This window comes from Nerophis lumbriciformis, linkage group LG34 (assembly GCF_033978685.3).
Source record: "Nerophis lumbriciformis linkage group LG34, RoL_Nlum_v2.1, whole genome shotgun sequence".
Taxonomy (NCBI): domain Eukaryota; kingdom Metazoa; phylum Chordata; class Actinopteri; order Syngnathiformes; family Syngnathidae; genus Nerophis; species Nerophis lumbriciformis.
In genome coordinates this window covers 12,260,834-12,288,666 of record NC_084581.2, presented here as the reverse complement: position 1 = coordinate 12,288,666, position 27,833 = coordinate 12,260,834, and the positions used below count along the sequence as shown (strand labels likewise).

The 27,833-nt window shown below is 44.3% G+C and overlaps 1 protein-coding gene across 1 annotated transcript in view; it reads right to left on the bottom strand.

Moving 5' to 3' along the window:
* Positions 1 to 27,833, bottom strand: part of scara5 (scavenger receptor class A, member 5 (putative)) — a 121,340-nt gene that overhangs the window by 42,824 nt on the left and 50,683 nt on the right. Inside the window, exons 4-6 of the mRNA XM_061929841.1 lie at positions 6,606 to 6,748; positions 2,035 to 2,213; positions 1,823 to 1,949 (exon numbers count right to left, since the gene is read on the bottom strand). Coding sequence (XP_061785825.1) covers positions 1,823 to 1,949; positions 2,035 to 2,213; positions 6,606 to 6,748 — 449 coding nt within the window. The remainder of the gene's footprint in view (positions 1 to 1,822; positions 1,950 to 2,034; positions 2,214 to 6,605; positions 6,749 to 27,833) is intronic.

Sequence of the window (27,833 nt, the reverse complement as noted above, 5' to 3'; positions counted from 1 at the left end):
CGTCGATGGTTGAAACGGAAGTATTGGGACGCCATTGTATCCAATACAAAAAGCTCAGTTTTCATCGCAAAATTCCACAGTATTCTGGACATCTGTGTTGGTGAATCTTTTGCAATTTGTTTAATGAACAATGGAGACTGCAAAGAAGAAAGCTGTAGATGCGATCGGTGTATTAGCGTCTGGCTACAGCAACACAACCAGGAGGACTTTGACTTGGATAGCAGACGCGCTATCCGACGCTAGCCGACGCTAGCCGACGCTAGCCGACGACAGCATCGATGATCGGGTGAAGTCCTTCGTCGCTCCGTCGATCGCTGGAACGCAGGTGAGCTTCGGTGTTGATGAGCAGATGAGGGTTGGCGTAGGTGGAGAGCTAATGTTTTTATCATAGCTCTGTCGAGGTCCGTAGCTAAGTTAGATTCAATGGCGTCGTTAGCAACAGCATTGTTAAGCTTCGCCAGGCTGGAAAGCATTAACCGTGTAGTTACAGGTCCATGGTTTAATAGTATTGTTGATTTTCTGTCTATCCTTCCAGTCGGGTTTATTTATTTTGTTTCTATCTGCAGTTAAGCCCGATGCTATCACGTTAGCTCCGTAGCTAAAGTGCTTCACCGATGTATTGTCGTGGAGATAAAAGTCACTGTGAATGTCCATTTCGCGTTCTCGACTCTCATTTTCAAGAGGATATAGTATCCGAGGTGGTTTGAAATACAAATCCGTGATCCACAATAGAAAAAGGAGAGAGTGTGGAATCCAATGAGCCTTTGTACCTAAGTTACGGCCAGAGCGAAAAAAGATGCGTCCTGCACTGCACTCTAGTCCTTCACTCTCACGTTCCTCATCCACGAATCTTTCATCCTGGCTCAAATTAATGGGTTAATCGTCGCTTTCTCGGTTCCAATCGCTCTCGCTGCTGGTGTAAACAATGGGGAAATGTGAGGAGACTTTCAACTTGTGACGTCACGCTACTTCCGGTACAGGCAAGGCTTTTTTTTAATCAGCGACCAAAAGTTGCGAACTTTATCGTCGTTGTTCTATACTAAATCCTTTCAGCAACAATATGGCAATATCGCAAAATGATCAAGTATGACACATAGAATGGATCTGCTATCCCCGTTTAAATAAAAAAAATTAATTTCAGTAGGCTTTTAACAACTCTGTCTGTGCATGTCGGTCTCCTTTCTTCAGTCAAGTGCACTGTGTAACTCCGAGTGTTAGCGGAATAGGCTTTCAATTTATTTTTCAAATTGAGTACAGCAAAAAAATAAGCCACCGTGGGGCAAAAGTGCCAGCACTTTACTAAAGAAGGTGAGAAACACTATTGAGTTCAATAAATCAGTATCATCTTCACCTACTAGTCTTAAATTAAGAGAAAAGTGATGTTAAATGTGTGTTTATACATTTCATTCACCATTTATATGTCCATCCAACCATTTTCTACCGCTTGTCTCTTACGAGGTTGCGGGGGTGCTGGAGCCTATCCCAGCTGTACCCGGGCGGAAGGTGGGGTACACCCTGGGCAAGTTGCAACCTCACCGCAGGGCCAACACAGATAGACAGACAACATTCACACTCACATTCACACACTAGGGACCATTTAGTTTTGCCAATCAACCTATCCCCAGGTGAATCTCACATTATTGTCACAATTCTCTATAAAATGTGTTAAGTGTTCATATTTGTGTGTGTCTGCAAAGGAATAAATATGTGTTTGAAATGGTTTTAATTTCTTTATGGGAATTTTTTTCTTGTATTTTCAGGCCTTTTGGAAGGGGTTCATAACTGCTGTAAACGGCGAGAAGAGAATGAACAGGTGTCGTACCTGCAAGTCTTGTATCTTCAAGTGGTGGATGTTGATGTCGTTGCTGAAGGTGTGATTGACTGCTCCCACCGTCCAGTTCACATCTTCCAGCTTCTCCTTCAGTCCGCTCACCTGACCCGAAGTCTCCCTTAAAAGTACGCAGTCCGCACGTTATCGTGCGTCTTTGTCGCCGTACTCTGCTAGGTTAGGCTTACTTAGCTTAGCAACGCTACCTGAGCAACAAGTGCTGGTCGTGCAGCCAGGAGGACGTGCGGGCCACCTCGTCGCTCAGGCCTGTCAGGTTCCTGCCGGCGGAGTTGGTGAATGAGGCCAGTCGGTCGTCCAGGTGCACCAGGTAGCCTTCTGAATGGAGGGAGTGCGCCTGCATGCTCCTCATGTCCACCTCCAGGCTCTGTAACATTCAGGAGCTTCATCATGTCCTGGTCATACTACGCCTGTGGGGCCTAAGATGCACCACAACACTGTAGATTTATAGCTGTACTGGTCCAGTCAATCCAGCATTGGCGCTTTTTCACCATGTAGGGACAGCAAAGATCTCTCGCAATGCGTTAAAGACTTAAACCAGTTTTTTACATGGTGAAAACAAATATCTTGATGATAATGTGATAGTGATATGTATTCTATGATATTTTTATGTGATATGTATGCTAGCTATCCAAAGTCGGGATCCAGGGTGGACCACTTATCTGTGCATCAGTTGGGGACGTCTCTGCGCTGCTGACCTGTCTCCACTCAAGATGATCTCCTTCTGGCCCCACTATGGACTGGACTCTCACACTATTATGTTGGATCCACTATGGACTGGACTCTCACAATATTATGCTAGATTAACTTGACGTCCATTGAACCGGTCGCCAATGGGGGGGTTCCCCACATCTGCGGTCCCCTCCAAGGTTTCTCATTGTCATCCCATTGGGTTGAGGTTTTTTTTGCCCTGATGTGGGATCTGAGCTGAGGATGTCGTTGTGGCTTGTGCAGCCCTTTGAGACACTTGTGATTTAGGGCTATATAAGTAAACATTGATTGATTCCTCTATGAGTACACAGAGGCAGTTTTAACAAAGACAAAATCTCCTTCCTCATGGACATGACGCTGTTTGACTCGACAGCTCTGAATACCGCTGTAAAAAAAGGCTTTGCTACATGTTCTAAAATAAAACTTGTCCCACTGTAAACTATCTGTCAGTCGGCTACAAACGTGGGAGCTCTATGTTTGATCTTTTTCTTTTTCTTCAGTAAACAGGCTAACCTAGCATGATGTTGTTAAAATGCTAGTGTAATGTGAGCATGTTTGTTACGTTGGACAAGTGTAGAGTAAAGCCTGAGATATGGTCTTGTTTCACGTTGCTTGGGTGACTGAGGTCCGCTGGCTCCTCCCTCTGCTGCGGGCATTTAGGCACACCTCCACTGTGATTGGGTAGGTTTTGTCACGGCCCTGGCGCACCGCAGTGCGCAACCATCTGTGCGCTGCGCTGGGCGCACCTCCAAGCATGTTCCTGCGCGCGTCACTTCGGCTGCAGCAGGCAGCTGCTTTCCATCAGCAATCTACACACCTGTCGCTGATGAGCTTCCCGGGCTTCTTAAGCCAGTGCAGACCTGCGTTCCGGGCCAGAACGTAGTGACCTGTTCCCGTACAGTAAGCCGTCATATCTAGCTCTATGCTCTCTCTCTCTGTGTTTCTTCCCCTTCGTGTTCATTTGTCTCGTGTCCCTTGTCAATCCAGCAGCATTCCTCCGTTCCCGCGTCACAAGCTGTGTGTTTCGTCTCCCCGTATTCCCTCTGGTTCCCTGGCTGCCTCTTGGATCTCAACCTCCCGCCTGGACACGGATTTCGACGCCTCGCTATTGCCTCCGACTTCCTGCCTGTCTCTGGACCTTCGAGCCTGCCTTGCCCCTATTGGACTTCCGCACCTCGCTCAACTCTCCGGGTAACACTCTTCAGTTAATCTCTACACATAGTCGCACACATACACATTTGGATTAGTTTCACACTCCATACTTTTGCAAATATATATATATTAATAGAGCTAAAACGGCGTCCCTGCTGTCTGTGCTGTCTTCTTCCCTTGTAAATGTAACCGTTTTTTTTAGTAGCTTTTCATTCCCGCCCATCCTCTACCTCGACACGTCTAGGGGTCACACAACCCACCTTCATGAAAGTCTTCTCCTCTGTTTTAGGAGCAATATAAAGAATAAAAGTGACTGTTATTTAAAAATGATTAGTTCCAGCTCAGAAAACAATGTGGATGTCATTTCAGGCGCTTCGGTACTACACACAGGAAGCCAGTAACTAGAAAACAGAAGTTGAGGAAAACATTGCTTCTGGCGTTTCGGCAGAAAATCCCAAGTCACGCGTCAGCCCTCACGGAAGAGCAATAAACGATTCAAGACGCCGTCAAGAGGACGAAAGCTACGTGACGTGAGACTATATTTCAGTCTTTACAGTGTTACAGAAGTACCTCAACTTAGAAGCTTAATTGTTTCTGTAGCGGAGCTCTTAACTCAAAACACTTCTAATATTAAAATGTATTGAAATACATTTCAATGATGCTTGGCCCCCCCAAAACAGCACAATTCTAACATGAAACATGCCTTTTAAAAAGAAAAGCTAACTTGTGATGATAATTAACAGCATTTACTTTGAAGAGTGGACTTCTGTCGTACTCTCTGTTGTTTTTGCACCTTCAACAGGATTGTGTCTGTCCTGTAGCCTTTCATGGTGGATTGAGGGGATATGAGGCCATTTTGTCTACATTTCAGGATGAACCTATTCATATTCCTGCACCAGTTGTATTGTATCCAACCGGAAATGCGTAGAAACATGTCTATGAATGTCCTCGTTCATCCAGGTCATCCTCAGGGCATTCAATTGATCGCAACTGGACTGTTTGGTTTGTCTTAGAAGACAGAAGCATCTCAAAAGTTGTTTTTCTCACTACGATAGGACAAAAATATCCTTGCCCAGGCACACCCTCCTGGTGTTGGAGTATAAATATTTGGGGATTTGGAACCAGCTGCTAGACTAGATCTGACTAATCTAAGTCCATGAGCATGAACTTGGATGAGAGGCGAAACGTCTTTTAAAACAAACCAAACGGTCTAGTTACGATCGGTTGAATGCCCTGAGATTACAATGACCTGGATGAATAAGAACATCCATAGACATTCAACTTAGAAGCTTAATCGGTTTGGTGACAAAGCTCTTAACTCAAAACGCTTCTTGTCTCAACATTTTTTGAAATACATTTAATTGGTCCTTGGCCCCCCCAAAACAGCACAATTCTAACATGTACCATGCATGTTTAAAAGAAAAGAAAACTTGTAATAATAATGTACAGCGAGTGGACTTCTATGGTATCTCCTTTAAGATGCTTCTCCGTCAAATACACTATCAGCAGTTTTCCATAGTTTCATGGATAAATGTCCACTGTTTAGATATTATTTTAAAGTCCTTTGCTGGCATTAGACTCATTATGCTTCAGTATGGTGCAGACTAGTGGTGAAATGCCCCAATTGTTTTGTCAAGTTAGCTAGGTACATGCTCGGTCATGTTTTTGATGATTTCTTTTTTTGAATTCAATGACTATCATGAACTGTCCTTCACACTCACTTTCTTCCTTCTCATGGTTGGAAAAGCAAGTTCATGTCCATCTCTACCTATAAGCTAATACTAGCAAGTAATATCAGATGTTTAAGTCGGATGTTACTAATGGGGGGCAATCGGGATTTTACTCAAAAGAACAGCAATAATGCAAAAGAACAGCAATAATGCAAAAATAACATCCAATTAAAAATGATTTAGTTCATGAATACATCTCCTTTGCGACGGGCACATGCTCATCTGTGCAAGTGTAACAGAGGCTAGTCAACTTAAAGAATAGTGTTAGCAATCTGGGAGATTGCTTGTGCTTTTAGCTCAGTAGTCAGCACGCTCTCCTCTCACACCGGCGACCGAAGCAGTAGGAAAAAAAAACAAGAGAGAGAGAAAGTACACAATCGCTACGAGAAGCGGATCCGTCTATCATTGACAGCTATAAACACTAATTGCATTCCGCCATCAAAATCAGGGGCCCCTCACTGGGTGGGGGCCCCTGGGCCTCAGCTTGTGCATTATGGTGCTTACGGTGTACATTGTGACATTTGCTACACCAACTAATGGCGGGAATGTTTTTAACTAAAGTTTTTGCTTGCAACTTGAAGAACAACATTAAGATAGCTCTTATCTCAAAACAATGTTAAGTTGGGGCACTCTTAAGTTGAGGTACCACTGTATGACAATTTGTAATGATACGTTATGTAAACGTTTGTGCAGAACCACACTCTGCTCATTAGCATCAAAGCCACAGAGAAACAAAACAGTAATGCGTACTGAAACCCTTTTAAAATGTCTGAGATCCAGCATCAAGGCTAGATTTTGGACAACACACTTTCAATTTACTATTGTGGCACCTTTGAGACTGCCAGACCTTTACAAAAGTGTATTTATTTTTTTAAGGAGCGCCGTAAGTGGCTGATCCGTTGGCGGTCCCGTCTTGTCCCCTTGTAACGTATGTCTGCTCTTAGTGGGACTGTGCCGAAAATGACATTTCAGTTCTTATGTGTCTTGTACATGTTAAAGAATGGACAACAACAAAGCATCTTGAATCTTGAATTATCTACTTTCGGCAATGTCAGTGATCGCATGAAACATTTTGGCTTAGTTTTTACGCCGGATGCTCCTCCTGACGCAACCATGGATGACCCAATAATAATAATACATAACGTTGAAGAGTTGCAGTGTCACACCTTAATGACAACCTCCAGTCTTTGCAGCCAGTCGCTGTGGTTCTGGAAGAGGTTCTCCAGCTTCCAGATGTTTTCCAGGATGTCACCCTGAGCGTTCTCCATCAGCAGATGCTGCCGCTGTGACGTGGTCTGGGAGCGAGACACTGTGAGGAGGGGGAGAGGAGCTTGTTGACGGTCATCTCTCAGCAACAGCAGAGAAAAGAAAGGGAATGCTCTGTCATGACCGATCAGCTTGGATCACGGCCTCGCGTTAAATGCAGAGCAGATGTCGCAACCTCTCAAGCGCGCTGAGTCCATACCATAATCATTTGTTTAAGCTGAAAAGCATTTTTCTGCAGGCCGGCGTTGACGATGCGTCATGCTCCGCTGCATCGCTTGTTGGAAACGTAACTAAGTGCTGGTGTTGAATTTGGCCTGCAGGGCCAAAAAAGCGAACAGAGAGCAAATCTACAGCAATGTGTTGACATTTCATCCCAGCTAAAGAACATTTTGTCAATCCAGGAAATAGGCTTCCTGTGTTTTTTTGGATTGAGCTGCAAAGCTCTGTTCTTTGACAGCAAATACATAAATTAGTCTTTCCTGTCTTGTGCTTGGCTGCAGTGTAAAGTGGACCTGCTTCACATTCTGTTGGCTGCTTTGTAACCACTTTATCATCCTCACGCAGATGTTTTCAAAGCTTTGCAATCACAAGCATGACGCAGCGATGACATCGTCAATGCACGAGTTAAAAGAGTTTAAGTTATTGAGGGGATTCCCATAGGGTCCCTAAAATGTTTAATCCAAAAGTGGAGGACCTTCAAGCAAGAAAGAAAAAACCTTGATACGATGCTTGTTATGCATGTTAGCTTTATTCCTAATGGTCCGCAACCATGCCAGCTAATTGCTAAATGATGGTCTGTCTGCAATGCAAATACACAACCGACACACTTGAGAACAAACACTGTATGAGTTGAGTTGATTTGAGATGAGTTTGTGTTTATTTTGAACATGCACGCATACAACATGACACATCACAATTTCCAGTTTCTATGACGTATGAGCAAAGCAATAATTCAAAACAAAGTGGGTTTAAAGCAATTTTTATAGAGGGACATGTGTGAAAAACATTTTTAGAAGTGAGATGTTTGAAAATATATTTTTTAATATTTAATATATTGCTATTTATTTTTTAAATAAATATTTGCCAAAATAACCTAGATGATTTTGACAGCTATTATTTTATGCTGTAAAAGAAAATAATGACATGCGTCCATAATAAATATAAAAAATATATATTTTGGTTATTTAAAAAAGCACAACATATATATGCACACGTACATCTAAATATTTTAAGATCTTCTTAAAGGTGAACTGCACTTTTTTTTTTATTTTTTTTTTAGAATTTTGCCTATCGTTCACAATCATTAAGAAAGACATGACGATGGATGTATATATTTTTTCATGCATTTTAAATATCAAAAAATGCAGTCAAAAGTCAGCTTACAATTGAGCTTTTGGAGTAGCTCTATTCTGCCTAGAAAAGCCCTTAAAACACATCTAAACACCTCCATTAAGGTTTGATATACAATCTGTAAGTATATATGTAATGTATTAATTAGTAAAATTATAATAACATTTAATATTTATGTACTTTGCTCATTTTAAGCATACATGTCACATTAATTTCAAACACGCTCTTTTCAAGAACATTACTGAGTACTGCTCACTGCAGATTTTATACGAGCCAACAAAAAGAATAAAACATCACTTACTGTACAAGGTCTGTTGTCATTATTAAAATTGTGTGATATTCCCATTTAGATGAAGAATGACTCATAATCCTTGCGAAGAAAAGGTGGGTGGAACCAAGCGTCTTTTGTGTCGTTTTCGCCATTTCTGGGTCTAAATTGGATGTCAAAGTGTACCAACTTGTCGGACTACGTCCTCATTCTTCTACCATCCAGGTGAGAGGCATGATTTATGATCTACAATAAACGTTCACCAGCAAAAGAAGCGATGGAGCACCTTACCACTAGATAATGTAAAGATTGGCACACACGCTTGTGATCATGGTGCCGCTATAAATTGTTTGACTGCTTTCGTGCCTATAATAACAATATCACTAATACTTTGTTAATATTCAAGTCACGAAATGTAAATTAAGTATTGTTGGCGCTTTTTGGATGGTTTTCATGTATCTCCACATTTGGACAATTAACTTAAGAATAAAAATGTAAAACATTTTGATTCATCATAAAAAAATGTTTGGGATACTAAAAAAAAGCACAAAGTGAAAACCACTTACAGTACTGTCAACGATGTAGCTGTGAGGTTTAAAGCTTCATTTGAAATATTTTTTTTATGTTAGTTCTTTAAAAATATCTATTATAAATTAAATGCATTTTAAATATTTTGTTTATTGTCGACATTTATAATTTTCAGTCTGTATTTTAATTCATACTTATTTTATATGATTGCCCTTACAATGTGGATAAAGAATTGGCCGCTTCTCCAGTGAAAAGCATGTATCTCCATATTTGGACATTTATCTGAAGAATAAAAATGAAAAACATTTCGATTCATCATAAAAAAATGTTTGGGATACCAAAAAAAGCACAAAGTGAAAACCACTTACAGTACTGTCAATAATGTAGCTGTGAGGTTTAAAGTTTCATTTGAAAGGCATTTTTTTAAAGTTAGTTCTTTAAAAATATATATTATAAATAACAATTTTTTGAAATAATTTGTTTATTGTCAACATTTATAATTCTCAGTCTGTATTTTGATTCTTACTTATTTTACATATTTGTCCTTACAATGTGGATAAACAATCAGCCGCTTTCCAGTGAAAAGCACGTATCCCCATTTTTTCACAGCTACTAGTTTTGTGCAAAAAAAAAAAAAAAAATTAAACACACAAAAAGATGATTTGAGATATAAAACAAACTTTAAAAGGATTTTGGAGATTTGCTTTCTACTGTACAATTATAATGTATGTTATGATTTATGTATCATTCGTCTTTCGTTTATGTGGTCATGTTGACAAAATAATCTTTTAAAGCTCTTATTGGACAGCTGTGCTCCCCAAAATGTTTTTTTTTACTTTTGTCATTGCCTTCTGGGGATTGACAGCTGCTTGTGTTCCCGCCGCCGACGTGACATTTCAACACCAAAACTGTGAAACCAAAATGATAGGTCACGGTCGCAGTATCTATCTTACACTTAAGAAAGAAGGTATTGGAAGTTTTATCAACCTTTTCCAGGGCTTTTAATAACCGACCAACATGTTGAGCTAACATGATACAGGTATGATGTACTGTACTTGCATTTTAATCCTGCTATGGGGAAGCTTGAGCCTACCCCAACTGTACTATTACAGTTAATGCATTACATTACATGCAAGTTAATGCATTACATGCAAGTACACCCCGTAGTTGTTGCAAAAAGCATAACAAAGACGTCAGAGAAATGATGGGATGCTCTGTGTAAGTGCTAGAACTTTAAATATAACAACATTGAGATAATTTACTTTCATTTTATTTCGCCATTCTTCTAAGGGACAATAATTGCCTTAAAGTCAAACTATTGTTGTTATTGTGGCTTTATCCACAAGTGATGTTCTTCCTCTCAGCTAAAATAGCCTCACAGCTGCTTACCTGCTGCTTTGGTATACTCTTCACAGCTTGCAAAAGTAAAAAAGACTTATTAACGCGTATTAAACTTGGTTGCTAAGTGTTCAATAAGTCAGCAGTCCAGTGAGGAAGCTAAAGTTCTGGCTTAGTAACCATGGAGCAACCAGGATTCGCTCTGCAGGATATTTGTCTTGTCCAACTGCGCTTTAAATGCAACACAGAGACATAATGTCATACAGGAATGCAATTAACTTAAAACAAACTCTCCTTGAGTTATTAATATTTAGAGGAAACCTGTGCAAAATATGATGCATTAGTTGAAAGGACAAGAGACAGAAGCGCTTTCTACTTTCACTGTGATGCATGACATAAAAAAATACTACGAACAAAACAGTTGCAGATGGAGAACTGTCTCTACCGACCTCACACAACAATAACAATCATTTTAAAAAGACAATGTAATGAAGAGTTACGCTTTGGAGCGCTAATGTGACACAGCAGTCCCAAAATAAACAGACCAGAAACATCAGCGTGCGATAGCGTCATTATTCCACAAAATAACAACAAGTGAGGCTACTCTGTAGAGCCTTTGGTTAGTGTTTATTGGACCTTGGCAGATTAGAAAAATAAAAAACTAAACAAAAAAAAAACAATGTTGGAGATTTTGTATGTGTAAGTCTGTGTTTCTTAACCATCGGAACAGGGCCCATTGTTGGGCCGCGAGCGCCCCTACGAGGGCCGCCAAGAAATATCTGTTTCTCAGCTGTGTTGCACAGCTTGTTGGGTGCAGTGGTACTCAGTTGTAATACACATTTCCATTACTTGTGGCAGTAATGACAATATCAAACAAACAGAAGAAGCCTGGAGAAAAAGTCGTAGAGAAGTTTCTTAAACGCAAAAAATATGATGTATTTTCATTTAACTTAAATTCCATTGACAATTTATTCAAGAAATATATGGATGGATGGATATATTAAAAGTTATTATGAATTTAGTTAAACATTTTTCATTTTAGCACTGCGTAATTTTTTTCATCAGTTTACGAGTCCCTTTTGGAGTATATTTAATTCATATTTATTTTTGTAACCAGCCTGACCAAAGCCTTGATAATAATCTTTGTGATTAACACATGCTTTCATATCATTTGGCAGGGTTTATCCTGTTAAACTTGAAGTAGGTTAGATATAATTATTAAATATGATTAAAATCAAGAGTAAGATAACTAATTTAGTGTTAATATTTGAGTGGGTCCCTCTGTCGTGGAAAAGAGTGGCCCTGAGATGAAATAGGTTAAGAACCCCCTGTGTAAATAATATGCAATAATTATTTCATATTTGTTTATATTGACAAATGTGCTGTTTTAGACTGTAATATTGTTCAATTAAGAACACCATGCGAATGTGTAGCTTGTGTGCTATTGTGTAATTAGTTGTTGTGTAGCTGTTGGCTCCGACTATGTCTACTTTTGTAAATGACTTGACTAAAATACTGAATAATGATAGAAAAGACCAACCTTGTTTGCTTATTGGAGGACATTTAGATGTTAACTGGTTGTCCATCTTTGCACAAGTAAACACAATACAGGACTGTTTATATCGGAGTTCTTTAATCGAAGATTACAGATACAAGCCAAAAATAATTTGGTACTAGTTTTTTACTAATATCAGGCCTACATCCAAAATGAGCATTGGATCGGGACACTCCCACTTGCAACTCCACTTATACCACACTTCATACGCACCTGGTCTGCCAGAGAATAAGAGGACCGAGCAGAAGGGATAAGTTCAGTGTTATCCCCCCCACCCCCCATTAAAACTACTCAGACTCCCTCTTGCTTGTGATACCCAAAAAATACACAAAAAGAAAAGGAAGCATACGAAAGTTAATTGGTCTTTATAAACATTTTTCAACACATGTGTCATGGCCAATTATGCAAGGCGTCGGTTATATATAAACATTTATATATCAAGTATGTTTGCTCATTTTAACTTCACAAACATGTTACGGGACTTTCCCTGCACTGTTTTGTATTATTATCACAAAGCAGAAACATGCGCTTCCCTGTAAATTATTTACACCATGAAGCCACAAGTCAGTGAGCAGGGCGACCACAACAAACATAAACAACGCTGCTCCACTTGGATGCCAACAACTCGGTGAGAGTGAAACAACTTCGACTGCCAAAACAGCTTGTTTCTATTAAAGTGAACTGTATCTTGGCTGCGGAATAAGGAATGACTGCAGCAGCAATAACCAGCGTGTCAATTATAGGATTCGTGGGAGTTCCTCATGCAACATTACTGTGCCAAACAAACCTGAGGGCTACATCTTGAGCCGTACACCATGTTTTTCGGAAGAAAAAAAAAGTCTGCGGATCTAAAGGTCTACATAGATAATCTTGGAAAGGAAATAAAGAAAAAAAAAATGCCACTAGGTGAGTCAAAACTGGGGATGTAATTTTAGTCTAAATAATAAATTGTTGTGTTTTTATTTCCCTGCTTTCTCTTTTTGTCATGATCCGTGGTCGGATCATGTTTTGTTTAGTTATGTTTGGTTAGTTTTGGACTCCTTTAGTTATTGCTTGTGCACCTGTGAGTTTGTTTCGTCACCATGGTTACTTATTATTTTCACCTGCCGCTTATGTTCTCGACGCGCACCTGTTTTTCATCACTGACACTATTTAAGCCTGCCTTTCTGTTCACTCGTCCTGTGCTCCTTGTTTGCGGTAAGCTACATCACGTTGGTTTGTTTTTCATGTTCCAGAGTCCTGTGCTAAGTTTAAACTTTAGCTTGTGTTCGGCACGCTTTTCTTTTGCTTGTTTTTCTGTTTGCCTATGATTTATATCATTAAATCATTTCTTACCCTCACGTTGTTGTCCGGAGTGTCCGTGTTGCACGGAAGGAACGATCCCGCATCAATATGCGACCCCCACGTGACAGAAGGAGCACAGCTGACAGTTCCTTCGCCCCGGGCTTCGAGGAGATGGAGACGCACTGGCGAGGACGGAAGCCAGCCAAAAAGGTTTTTCGCCGCCAAAATGCGTCGCTCCCCCAAACTCCTCCTCCGAACAGCAAGTCACCACAAACGGTTCAGTCTTCCTCCCCTCAGTTGTTTGGTAATCCAGTTACTCACTTTGCTAAACAATTTTTAGATTGGGCTGCAAGCCAAATTTCCATGAACTCTGACAACATAACGCCATCCATTTTGAATGACGTCACTCCGCCCACTTCCGATGACGTCACTGAAACGGCGCGCGGCGATGACATCATTCCGCCGGCGTCAAGGGAAGATTCTGATCTGGATTTTTTTTTTCTTCCATCTGTCTCCCTTTATCAGCCACCTCCTAATGACTTTTTTCCAAAAATAAAGTACCATCAGGACACTTTTTCTGAAAATAGATTCTGTCAACTTCAATCACCTCCGCCCCCAGTGACTCTGACTCCGCCCCTAAGGACTCTAGCCCCGCCCACGTCAAGGACTTTTTCCCTCTTTCCGCCCACACAACCCCAGGTGGGGGATAAAAAAACAAAACAATTTGGACAATTTAATGGGGAAGTTTCTGCCCTCCTCCGCCCACCCCTACAGGGAGTTCCAGACCGCAGGGAGCGCGTCTGGTATCCGCCCCTTGAGGGGGGGGCTGGGGTCGGGAGCTGTGTTGGTGGGGTGGCTCGGCATCACCATGCCAAGCCACAGCCTCCAGCACGGCCGCCACCACCAGTCTTCCGACCTGTCAAGCCACAGCCTCCCTCACGGCCGCTACCACCAGTCTACCGACCTGTCAAGCCACAGCCTCCAGCACGACCGCCCTCACCAGTCTTCCGACCTGCCAAGCCGCAACCCCCAGCTAGGCCACCTCCACCTGCACCAAGGCTAGCACCTGTCGCCGCACCAAGGCCGGTACCAGCTCCACGACGCCAAGCTCCGGTACCAGCTCCACGACGCCAAGCTCCGGTACCAGCTCCACGACGCCAAGTTCCGGTACCAGCTCCACGACGCCAAGTTCCGGTACCAGCTCCACGACGCCAAGCTCCGGTACCAGCTCCACGACGCCAAGCTCCGGTACCAGCTCCACGACGCCAAGTTCCGGTACCAGCTCCACGACGCCAAGCTCCGGTACCATCTCCACGACGCCAAGCTCCGGTACCAGCTCCACGACGCCAAGCTCCGGTACCAGCTCCACGACGCCAAGCTCCGGTACCAGCTCCACGACGCCAAGCTCCGGTACCAGCTCCACGCCAAGTCCAAGTCCAAGACCTTCCACACCAAGTCCAAGACCAAGACCCTCCACGCCAAGTCCAAGACCAAGACCCTCCATGCCAAGTGCCGCCAGTCGCAGCTCCACGACGCCAAGTGCCGCCAGTCGCAGCTCCACGACGCCAAGTGCCGCCAGCCGCAGCTCCACGACGCCAAGTGCCACCAGTCGCAGCTCCACGACGCCAAGTGCCGCCAGTCGCAGCTCCACGACGCCAAGTGCCGCCAGTCGCAGCTCCACGACGCCAAGTGCCGCCAGTCGCAGCTCCACGACGCCAAGTGCCGCCAGTCGCAGCTCCACGACGCCAAGTGCCGCCAGTCGCAGCTTCACGACGCCAAGTGCCGCCATGCCAAGACCAAGACACGCCATGCCAAGACCAAGACACGCCATGCCAAGACCAAGACACGCCATGCCAAGACCAAGACCAAGACCCGCCATGCCAAGACCAAGACCAAGACCCGCCATGCCAAGACCAAGACCAAGACCCGCCATGCCAAGACCAAGACCCACGCCAAGACCAAGACCAAGACCCGCCACGCCAAGACCAAGACCAAGACCCACCATGCCAAGACCCGCCATGCCAAGACCAAGACCCGCCATGCCAAGACCAAGACCCGCCATGCCAAGACCAAGACCCACCATGCCAAGACCAAGACCAAGACCAAGACCAAGACCCGCCATGCCAAGACCAAGACCCAGGCCTAGACCAAGAGCAAGACCCACACCGAGCTTCGCCGCCTGACTTGCCACGCCGAGCTGCCACGCCTGCCAAGTTGACGACGCGCCTGTCTCCTCGTCGGCCACGGATATGGCCGCTACCTGGTCGTCCGCCACGCCAAGTGCGCCCACCTCCCAGTCGGCCACGAATGTGGCCAATCCCTGGGCGCCCGCCTCGCCTGCTGCAGCGGCGTTCCACTCGCCGCCGCCACTTGACTTTGCCTCGGTGGATTCGGGGCCACTTGGGCTGGCGACCCACCGCCATGTCCCCCTCCCGCCCTCCCATGACTATTGATCTTTGGTTTTTTTTAGGACATCTAGAATCTGTCCTTAAGGGGGGGGCTCTGTCATGATCTGTGGTCGGATCATGTTTTGTTTAGTTATGTTTGGTTAGTTTTGGACTCCTTTAGTTATTGCTTGTGCACCTGTGAGTTTGTTTCGTCACCATGGTTACTTATTATTTTCACCTGCCGCTTGTGTTCTCGACGCGCACCTGTTTTTCATCACTGACACTGTTTAAGCCTGCCTTTCTGTTCACTCGTCCTGTGCTCCTTGTTTGCGGTAAGCTACATCACGTTGGTTTGTTTTTCATGTTCCAGAGTCCTGTGCTAAGTTTAAACTTTAGCTTGTGTTCGGCACGCTTTTCTTTTGCTTGTTTTTCTGTTTGCCTATGATTTATATCATTAAATAATTTCTTACCCTCACGTTGTTGTCCGGAGTGTCCGTGTTGCACGGAAGGAACGATCCCGCATCAATATGCGACCCCCACGTGACACTTTTATTGTGATGTTTCCTCAGCTCATTAGTCTCCAGCGAGGGGCGGACACTAGGCACACCTGCAAACCATTTCTTCAGAGTATTTAAGCTCGTCACCCACAGCTGGGCCTTGCTGGTTATTTTTCCTGCACCTTCCACGTGCATGTGCCTACTTCGCCTCGTCAGTCCCGGTATGTTGTTTTTCCTTAATCCTGTAAATCCTAACGTGTTGTGTTTGTTTCCTAGCCTCCTTGAGGCAACAAGGACTTTATCCTGTGTCTTAGTGTGCCCTGGCTTCTCCCCCTGCCGACCACTGAGAAACCTGTTTTCATTGAAGTATTCATGGTGTGCACTTCTGCCCCCATCGCTTTTTGTTACACTTTTTGGACTCATTAAATGTTTTCCCTTTTTGTTATTCAAACTTGCCTCTCGTCTCTGCATCCCGGGGTCACCCCCTTGACCAGTTCGTAACATAATAACCAGCCACATCATGGACCTCGCAGAGATCGACCCAGTCAGAAGAACTCTAGACCAACAGGAAGAACAATTTGGCGTGCTTAGGGCTGGCGTCAAAGCCATGGCGGAACGCCAAGATGCTCGCATAAATATCTTGGAGACAAAGCTGGGAAGCGTACTCACCGCTCTGCAGTCGATGACTTCCCCCACCGCCGACGCAGCAGTCCCGCTGAGCCATCCTCGACCCGCAGATATTCCGTTGCCTGACGACACCCCTCCTGCTACGTGTCCACCACTCTCCAAGCCCGAGCGTTTCTCCGGCGAGTCAGGTGACGTGCGGTCTTTCCTCACCCAGTGTGAGATTTTTTTTGAACTATTGCCAACCTCTTTTTACACTGAAAGAGCTCGTGTGGCTTTTGTCATGTCCCATATGAGTGGCCGGGCGTACGCCTGGGCCACCGCGGAATGGGGGCGTCAATCTCCCGTGTGTGCCTCGTATACCGCTTTTGCCAAAGCCATGAAGAACATTTTCCAGTGCGAAAGACCAGGACGTGAGGCAGCACGGTCATTACTTCGTCTACAGCAAGGTCAGCGCAGCGTCACGGACTTCGCCATCGAATTCCGAAGGCTCGCTGCTGAGAGCGGATGGCCCACTTCCGCATTGGTGGACGTCTTCTCCCTCGGTCTGGCTGAGCGAGTCCGGAAACACATGATCCCGCTCAAGACTCCCGACAACCTCGACGAGCTTGTCGCTCTGGCGGGGAGGGTTGAAAATCGCCTCGTTGACTGGGAGAGAGAGAGTTTTCGAAGTCAGGGACTCTGCACTTCGTCGCGCAGTGGGAGTGGCCATGGAGCGCGTCAAACATTTGCACCGATACCCAGTGTCGATGCCCTGCCGATACCACAGGAAGAGGAACCCATGCTGCTCGGAGGTAATCGTCTATCTCCAGCTGAGAGGGATCGTCGCATCCGCCTCCAGCTGTGTTTATATTGTGGAGAAGTGGAGCATCGCCTCTCCCACTGTCCTCATCGTCCTGTTCGCCGCCGCACTCAAGCGCCGCCACCTCTACGCACTCAAGCGCCGCCAACTCTACGCACTCAAGCGCCGCCAACTCTACGCACTCAAGCGCCGCCAACTCTACGCACTCAAGCGCCGCCACCTCTACGCACTCAAGCGCCGCCACCTTTATGCACTCAAGCGCCGCCACCTCTACGCACTCAAGCGCCGCCACCTCTACGCACTCAGGCGTCGCCTCCTCGCCCTGTTCCAGCTTCACATCCTCCAGCGATCGACCATGCCCCTCTACTGTCCGCTACAGGTCAGACACTGTCCAGACTTCAACTATCGTGTACGCTAGCCTGGGACTTATCCCAGAAATTGGACATTAGGGCACTTGTTGATTCTGGTTCCGACGATAATTTCATCGATGAGTCTGTAATTAAGCGTTATTCCATACCCGTTACTAAGTTACATAAACCTAGAGTTGTCCGATCCCTCGACGGAGGTCACCTGGCGAGCGTTATACATCAGACCCTTCCGTTATCTCTTCAATTATCTGGGAACCATTTTGAATCAATCATTTTTCTAGTCATACCCTCTCGTTCTGCTCCGGTTGTGCTTGGGCTTACCTGGCTAGCTAAACACAATCCCCATATTGACTGGGCCAAAGCTACAATAATTAATTGGGGAATTTTTTGTCATTTACATTGTCTGCGGTCTGCATGCCCTCGCACAAGGTCCTCTCGCGTCGTCACACAGGAAGTCATTTGTCGGTTGTGCCCACTGCTTATCACGACCTTAAAGAAGTTTTTAGCAAAGATCGAGCGTTGTCGTTACCACCACACCGTCCCTACGATTGTGGTATTGAGCTCCTCCCTGGTGCTACACTCCCTTCTTCGCGACTATACAACATTTCTCGACACGAAAGACATGCTCTAGAGGACTATATCACTACTTCACTTGCTTCTGGTCTTATCCGCCCATCCAACTCTCCACTAGCTGCCGGGTTCTTTTTTGTGGAGAAGGACAAGACACTTCGCCCCTGCATCGATTACCGTGCCCTCAATAATATTACTGTTAAGAATAAATATCCGCTTCCGCTTCTCGACTCAGCTTTCAACCCACTACACACTGCTAGACATTTCACCAAATTGGACCTCCGCAATGCTTACCATTTAGTTAGAATTAAGCAAGGAGATGAATGGAAAACTGCTTTCAACACATCCCTAGGACATTTTGAATACCTGGTCATGCCTTTCGGCCTCACCAATGCTCCTGCCGTTTTTCAGGGCCTCATAAATGACGTCCTGCGCGACATGCTCGACCGTTTCGTGGTAGTTTATTTAGACGATATACTAATTTTCTCACCTACCCCTGAACTACACGTCCAGCATGTTCGCTTAGTGCTCCAACGCCTTCTTGAAAATCGTCTGTATGTCAAAGCTGAGAAATGTGTTTTTCATTCTGAGTCGGTTCCTTTTTTGGGTTTTATTGTTGAGAGGGGTCAACTCCGAGCAGATCCGGCGAAAATACAGGCAGTGGTTGATTGGCCCACACCCACTTCTAGGAAGCTCCTTCAAAGGTTTCTAGGTTTCGCTAATTTTTATCGTCGTTTTATTCGTAATTTTAGTCGAGTAGCGGAACCATTAACAATACTTACTTCCATTAAGCTTCCCTTTTTGTGGACCTCAGAGACTCAATCTGCTTTTGAGAAACTCAAGTCTTTGTTCACCTCTGCACCTGTTCTTATCCATCCTAACATATCCTCTCAATTTGTTGTCGAGGTTGACGCATCTGACTCCGGCGTGGGGGCTGTGCTCTCCCAGCGCTCCACCACCGACCAGAGGCTGCACCCCTGTGCCTTTTTCTCACGCCGCCTGACTCCTGCTGAACGTAATTATGACATTGGCAATAGACAACTACTCGCTGTGGTGTTGGCACTACAAGAATGGAGGCACTGGCTGGAGGGCTCGGAGACCCCGTTTTTGGTGTTCACAGACCACAAGAATCTGGCCTATATCCGTACTGCTCAACGGCTCAATCCTAGACAAGCGAGGTGGGCGTTGTTCCTAGCCAGATTTAATTTTACCATGACCTTCCGCCCCGGTTCCCAGAATGGTAAACCAGATGCTCTGTCGAGGATGTACTCCTGCCCCGAGGAAGAGGTCAAGACCGAGACAATCATCCCTCCATCACGAGTACTGGGAGCGTTGCAGTGGGACATTGAAGGCCGCGTTAAGGAGGGACTCAAGAACGTTCCCTCTCCTAAGAACTGCCCTCAAGGGCGTTTGTTTGTGATCCCAGAGCTCCGTCCTGAAGAACTAAACTGGGCCCACAGCTCCAAGGTCGCTTGCCACCCGGGCATAACCCGTACTTTTTTCCTCCTGTCCCAGCGCTTCTGGTGGCCAACCTTCAGGGCTGACACAAAGGACTTTGTATCGGCCTGTGCCTCTTGTGCCCGTAATAAAGCATCACACCGGGCACCAGCCGGTCTTCTGCGCCCGCTTCCCATTCCCTCCCGCCCGTGGTCCCATGTGGCATTGGACTTTGTCACAGGACTTCCACCATCCAAGGGCAACACAGTGATATTGACTTTGGTTGACCGCTTTTCTAAGATGGCCCATTTTGTCGCTCTGGCCAAGTTACCCTCTGCACTCGAGACTGCTGAACTGCTCGTACGCCATGTCTTCCGGCTGCATGGTATCCCAGTGGATGTAGTTTCGGATAGAGGTCCACAATTCTCGTCTGCTGTTTGGAAGGCGTTCTGCAAGGCATTAGGAGCATCACCCAGTCTTTCCTCAGGATACCACCCACAGACTAACGGTCAGACTGAACGTCTGCCACCAGCAGCCGGCCTCCTGGGCCTTCAGTCTACCGTGGATAGAGTACGCACATAATACACTCATCAGCTCGGCTACAGGTATGTCACCTTTTCACTCTGCCTACGGTTACCAACCCCCCGTTTTTAATTCTCTGGAAAAGGAGGTCGCCGTCCCATCTGTGGCTGCCCACCTGCACCGCGCACATCAAGCCTGGCGCAATACCCGGTCTGCATTGCTACGCACCTCAGAGCGCAACCAGCGCCTTGCTAACCGCCACCGCAGTACAGCACCAGACTACAAGCCCGGTCAGAAGGTGTGGTTGTCGTCTCGTGATCTTCCTCTCCAAGTGGACTCTAAGAAGCTTCAGCCAAGATATATTGGGCCTTTTTCCATTGAACGTATCATCAATCCCTCCGCCGTTCAACTACAACTTCCTGACTCCCTAAGGATACATCCTTCGTTCCACGTCTCACTCATCAAGCCCGTTTCCACCAGTCTCTTGAGTCCTCCAGAGGTGCCTCCTCCACCTCCCAGGCTTATTTATGGCCATCCTGCGTTCTCTGTCAAGGCCATTCTTGATGTGTATCTGGTGGACTGGGAGGGCTACGGCCCCGAGGACCGATCCTGGGTCTCGCGTTCCCTTATCCTAGACCCTACACTTTTAAATACATTTTATGTTCGTTTTCCAGAGAAACCAGGTAAGCCGCCAGGTGGCGTCCTTTAAGGGGGGGGTACTGTTGTGTTTTTATTTCCCTGCTTTCTCTTTTATTGTGATGTTTCCTCAGCTCATTAGTCTCCAGCGAGGGGCGGACACTAGGCACACCTGCAAACCATTTCTTCAGAGTATTTAAGCTCGTCACCCACAGCTGGGCCTTGCTGGTTATTTTTCCTGCACCTTCCACGTGCATGTGCCTACTTCGCCTCGTCAGTCCCGGTATGTTGTTTTTCCTTAATCCTGTAAATCCTAACGTGTTGTGTTTGTTTCCTAGCCTCCTTGAGGCAACAAGGACTTTATCCTGTGTCTTAGTGTGCCCTGGCTTCTCCCCCTGCCGACCACTGAGAAACCTGTTTTCATTTAAGTATTCATGGTGTGCACTTCTGCCCCCATCGCTTTTTGTTACACTTTTTGGACTCATTAAATGTTTTCCCTTTTTGTTATTCAAACTTGCCTCTCGTCTCTGCATCCCGGGGTCACCCCCTTGACCAGTTCGTAACAATAAATGTCTGAATTTAAGACATACAATTCCCTTTAAAAATATGCTGAGGCATTCAAAAAACTCATAATATATATATATATATATATATATATATATATATATATATATATATATATATATATATATATATATATATATATATATATACAGTACAGGCCAACAGTTTGGACACACCTTCTCATTTCAATGTGTTTTCATTGTTTGCATTACTATTTACATTGTAGATTGTCACTGAAGGCATCAAAACTATGACACCTGTGAAGTGAAAACCGTTTCAGGACCTCTTGAAGCTCATTGAGAGAATGCCAAGAGTGTGCAAAGCAGTAATCAGAGCAAAGGGTGGCTATTTTGAAGAAACTAGAATATAAAACATGTTTTCAGTTATTTCACCTTTTTTTGTTAAGTACATAACTCCACATGTGTTCATTCATAGTTTTGATGCCTTCAGTGACAATCTACAATTTTAAATAGTCATGAAAATAAAGAAAACGCATTGAATGAGGAGAAGGTGTGTCCAAACTTCTGGCCTGTACTGTATATATATATATATATATATATATATATATATATGTATATCCATCCATCCCTTTCTTACCGCTTGTCCCTCTCGGGGTCGCACATACAGTAGATAGACAACATTCACGCTCACATTCACACACCAGGGCCAATTTTAGTGTTGCCAATCAACCTATCCCCAGGTGCATGTCTTTGGAGGTGGGAGGAAGCCGGAGTACCCGGAGGGAACCCACGCAGTCACGCCGAGAACATGCGAACTCCACACAGAAAGACCCCGAGCCCGGAGATCGAACCCAAAATTAGGGCAATAACAACGCGGTAACAATAATTTCCTGTAAAGGCGCAAATTTTTGGGACGGTCGATGAACGTGCACGCTTCCTGTCGGACCCTTGGTCCATTCCGCAGCGTGGGGAAATGTACCTGCATTCAGTTACTGTTGAGCCACAAATGGGAAGAAAATTGCGAGCAAAAATGGACGAAGAAATATACATTAGATTATGGAAAGCCCAGGTCCACAGCCATGGCAAGTTGTTCTCCCAACAAGACAAGACCATTTTATCCTCGATCACCGTGAGCCGTCATCAGTGGAGTAAATGTCTGTTGAAGCGCTTGTGTTCAGAGAGGTGGTGCTACACTTCCATGTTTAGAATACAGTTTAGTGCAGGGGTCCCCAAACTTTTTGACTCGGGGGGCGCATCGGGTTAAAAAAATTGGACCGGGGGCCGGGCTATATATCTATATATAAATATTCAGAGCACGATAATGTCACATTATCGATGGGAAAAAGCATTTTTAGACAATATGATTTTCCTGTAGACACCGAGAGTAACAAGCGATAGAAAATGGATTAGAAAGGACAGATTAAAAAAAAATAATACAAAAATTGTTTTTATTTTTTAAATGTATTTATTTTTTAATTTGGACTTATGGCGGGCAGAATTTTGAATGCTGGCGGGACGGATTCGGCCTGCGGGCCGTAGTTTGGGGACCCCTGGTTTAGTGCATTGACAACAAAATGTAGGTTGTTACTGTAACTGGTTTAGTAAGATGGGATACAAGCTCAGGAAAAATGAAAGATGGGGCGCAGGAAGTCGAGAGGAACTTTTTTAATGCAAACAGTCGGTCTGTCGTCAAAATATTTCAAGACACCTCTTCTCTAACCAATCATACACTCCGGCTTCAAAATAAAAGCGCTATGCGTCACATCCAGTCACTAACAAAATTAAAATGTCTTATATTACGATAATGCTTTGTCAAAGATGTTTTTATTGTAATCTGTTGGGGATGTAATGGTATCAGAATATCATGGTATTAAGGCATTAGGAAGATATTAGCAAGGTATTACGTATGATATTATTGTGGTATATGTCAAAAAAAAAAAAAAAGACTTAAAGGGGAACATTATCACCAGACCTATGTAAGCGTCAATATATACCTTGATGTTGCAGAAAAAAGACCATATATTTTTTTAACCGATTTCCAAACTCTAAATGGGTGAATTTTGGCGAATTAAACGCCTTTCTATTATTCGCTCTCGAAGCGATGACGTCACATCGGGAAGCAATCCGCCATTTTCTCACTTTCGTCGGTGTGTTGTCGGAGGGTGTAACAACATGAACAGGGACGGATTCAAGTTGCACCAGTGGCCCAAAGATGCGAAAGTGGCAAGAAATTGGACGAAATTTGTTCAAAATGCGAGGCTGTGGGGAAAGCCGACGAAATGGTCAGTCGTTTGTTCTGCACACTTTACCAACGAAAGCTATGCTACGACAGAGATGGCAAGAATGTGTGGATATCCTGCGACACTCAAAGCAGATGCTGACATCAACTCCAATACTGGACAGATCAGCTTTCAAGAAAAGAGAGCGGATGAGGGTATGTCTACAGAATATATTAATTGATGAAAACTTTATTCATTACTCGCGGTTTTACGTAAATTATTATAGATAAACTGTGTTTACTAATAATTTAGCTTAAAAACATTAATTTTTTTCAATCATTCGAGTGCATTCGGGTAGTCTTGTGTAATGCAGTATTTTGTGTCTATTTAGGTATGGTTAACCTGAGTGCTGAAATCGTGGAAAAAATATATGTTCTTAGCGCGCCTGAAATGGGCTGTCTGCACTCTCAAAGTGCATGTTGTTGCCAAATGTATTTCATATGCTGTAAACCTAGTTCATAGTTGTCAGTTTCCTTTAATGCCAAACAAACACATACCAATCGTTGGTTAGAAGGCGATCGCCGAATTCGTCCTCGCTTTCTCCCGTGTCGCTGGCTGTCGTGTCGTTTTCGTCGGTTTCGCTTGCATACGGTTCAAACCGATATGGCTCAATAGCTTCAGTTTCTTCTTCAATTTCGTTTTCGCTACCTGCCTCCACACTACAACCATCCGTTTCAATACATGCGTAATCTGTTGAATCGCTTAAGCCCCTGAAATCCGAGTCTGAATCCGAGCTAATGTCGCTATATCTTGCTATGCGTCATGTCTGTTTGTATTGGCATCACTGTGTGACGTCACAGGAAAATGGACGGGTGTATATAACGATGGTTACAATCAGGCACTTTGAAGCTTTTTTTAGGGATATTGCGTGATGGGTAAAATTTTGAAAAAAACTTCGAAAAATAAAATAAGCCACTGGGAACTGATTTTTAATGGTTTTAACCCTTCTGAAATTGTGATAATGTTCCCCTTTAAAAATGTGTGTAAAATGAATTGGCAGGAATGTTTAGGATTACACACTTTCTGTAATTGAACACAAAAAATAATGCTAAAATGTTGTAATCATATTTATTACTACATGTATGTATTTTAAGTGCAAATAATTGTGCAGGAATATCTACTGTTTCAAGAAAATATTAAAAAAAACTTACAGTTGCATGTCTTTAAAGTAACAATGTAAACATCCAGTGTAACACAACAATGTTCACTTTAGTGTCTTTCAACTTTTACTTTCTGACAAGCAGTGTCCTCCACAGTGGACATGTTTATATCAGTCTGGAATATGCTGTTTCTCTGAAAGATTAAAGGCCTACTGAAATGCGATTTTCTTATTTAATCGGGGATAGCAGGTCCATTCTATGTGTCATACTTGATCATTTCGCGATATTGCCATATTTTTGCTGAAAGGATTTAGTAGAGAACATCGACGATAAAGTTCGCAACTTTTGGTCGCTGATAAAAAAAGCCTTGCCTGTACGGAAGTAGCAGACGAGTAGCGTGACGTCACAGGTTGTGGCGCTCCTCACATCCGCACATTGTTTAAAATCATGGCCACTAGCAGCGAGAGCGATTTGGACCGAGAAAGTGACGATTTCCCCATTAATTTGAGCGAGGATGAAAGATTTGTGGATAAGGAAAATGGGAGTGAAGGACTAGAGGGCAGTGGGAGCGATTCAGATAGGGAAGATGCTGTGAGAGGCGGGTGGGACCTGATATTCAGCTGGGAATGACTAAAACAGTAAATAAACACAAGACATATATATACTCTATTAACCACAACACAACCAGGCTTATATTTAATATGCCACAAATTAATCCCGCATAACAAACACCTCCCCCCTCCCGTCCATATAACCCGCCAATACAACTCAAACACCTGCACAACACACTCAATCCCACAGCCCAAAGTACCGTTCACCTCCCCAAAGTTCATACAGCACATATATTTCCCCAAGGTCCCCAAAGTTACGGGCAAGCGATCAAATGTTTGGAAGCCGCAGCTGCATGCGTACTCACAGAACCGCGTCTGCGTATCCAACTCAAAGTCCTCTTGGTAAGAGTCTCTGTTGTCCCAGTTCTCCACAGGCCAATGGTAAAGCTTGACTGTCATCTTTCGGGAATGTAAACAATGAAACACCGGCTGTGTTATCCGGCACAACAGTCAGGGGGTGCATTCTACGGCGGGGGTGCGTTATCCGGCACAACACCTGCCGCAGTACACCGCTTCCCACCTACAGCTTTCTTCTTTGCTGTCTCCATTGTTTATTGAACAAATTGCAAAAGATTCACCAACAGAGATGTGCAGAATACTGTGGAATTTTGTGATGAAAACAGACAACTTAATAGCTGGCCACCATGCTGTCCCAAAATGTCCTCTACAATCCGTGACGTCACGCGCAGGCGTCATCATACAGAGACGTTTTCAGCAGGATATTTTGCGCGAAATTTAAAATTGCACTTTAGTAAGCTAACCCGGCCGTATTGGCATGTGTTGCAATGTTAAGATTTCATCATTGATATATAAACTTTCAGACTGCGTGGTCGGTAGTAGTGGGTTTCAGTAGGCCTTTAACTAACATTGACCTTTTAATAACGTAAATACCTCACAAACTGATGTTCAGCTTCACTGGCTTCAAATTTATTTTCTGGTTGACGTTTTATGAGGTGGCGACTTGTCCAGGGTTTTTACCCTTCCTTCCGCCCGCCGAGTGCAGATCGATAGGCTCCATCCCCGCGCGACATCAAGAGAGACAAGCGGTGGAAAATGGATGGATGGGTTGAGGATTCATGAAGAAGGTTTTCCGTTTACTCCTATTTCCTACTATGAAATCTCCGAAAACAACAAATCTTCTCATCTACTACGCACACATTTCATTTCCTGCTTACCGCGTTCCACACCCCCACCTTGCCCGCGCTGCGCAGAGGATTCTAGGAGATGTAGTTTATTTTCAGACCTGGCCAATGCTAAAGCACCAGAAAAAACTACACACCAAGTTTTTGTTTGATACCGTCACACGCAGTGTCTTGAAAGTTACTTTAACAAACAAATTAATTATAGTTACTTAAATCCAAAACAGTATATATCAGTGACGTGCGGTGAGGTTGATGGCTGGTGAGGCACTGACTTCATCACAGTCAGATTTACAAACATATGAACCCCAAAGAGTATCTTATTCACCATTTGATTGGCAGCAGTTAACGGGTTATGTTTAAAAGCTCATACCAGCATTCTTCCCTGCTTGGCACTCAGCATCAAGGGTTGGAGTTGGGGGTTAAATCACCAAAAATTATTCCCGGGCGCGGCACCGCTGCTGCCCACTGCTCCCCTCACCTCCCAGGGGGTGATCAAGGGGATGGGTCAAATGCCGAGGACAAATTTCATTACACCTAGTGTGTGTGTGACAATCATTGGTACTTTAACTTAACTTTAACTTTACACATACAAACTGTAGCACACAAAAAAGCACATTTAATTAAAAAAACGTTATTATGGTCTTACCTTTACTTATAAATGAAGTCCATGCGCCGCTGTTGTGCCGGATTAATGCACCCCCTGACGGGAGTGTTATATCAACTAAAACCCTCACTTAAACTTTCCACGTGCAAGATTGAATCTATTTAAAAAAGTGTAACCGAGGGTTTATAAATGTCGCCTATACTGTATGAAACTACAAAATAACAAACACGGAGGCTCCAGTTTACACGAGGACCACTTTATTTACCTTCTTTCAAAAACCTCCGCTCCACTGTGTCATCACTTCCGCTCTTAGCGCCTTCAAAATAAGAGCTCAAGGCATATACTGTATAACAGCGCATAACAGGAACTTAACATCACAAAGAGGAAAGCCCATAAAAATAGGTTACAAAAGTTATTTAATAAGAAGCCAAAAAGTGCAAAAACAATAATGTTCGTGTTGGAGGAGTTGTGAATTAGGTACACCTGCAGTCTGCAGGTGTACCTAATGTTATGGCCCTGCAGTCATTCACAACTCCTCCAACACAAACATTATTGTTTTTGCACTTTTTAGCTGCTTATGAAATAACTTTTTTAAATAGATTCAATCTTGCACGTGGAAAGTTTAAGTGTGGGCTTTAGTTGATATAACACTCCCGTCAGGGGGTGCATTCTACGGCGGGGGTGCAGGAAGCGGGACTACTG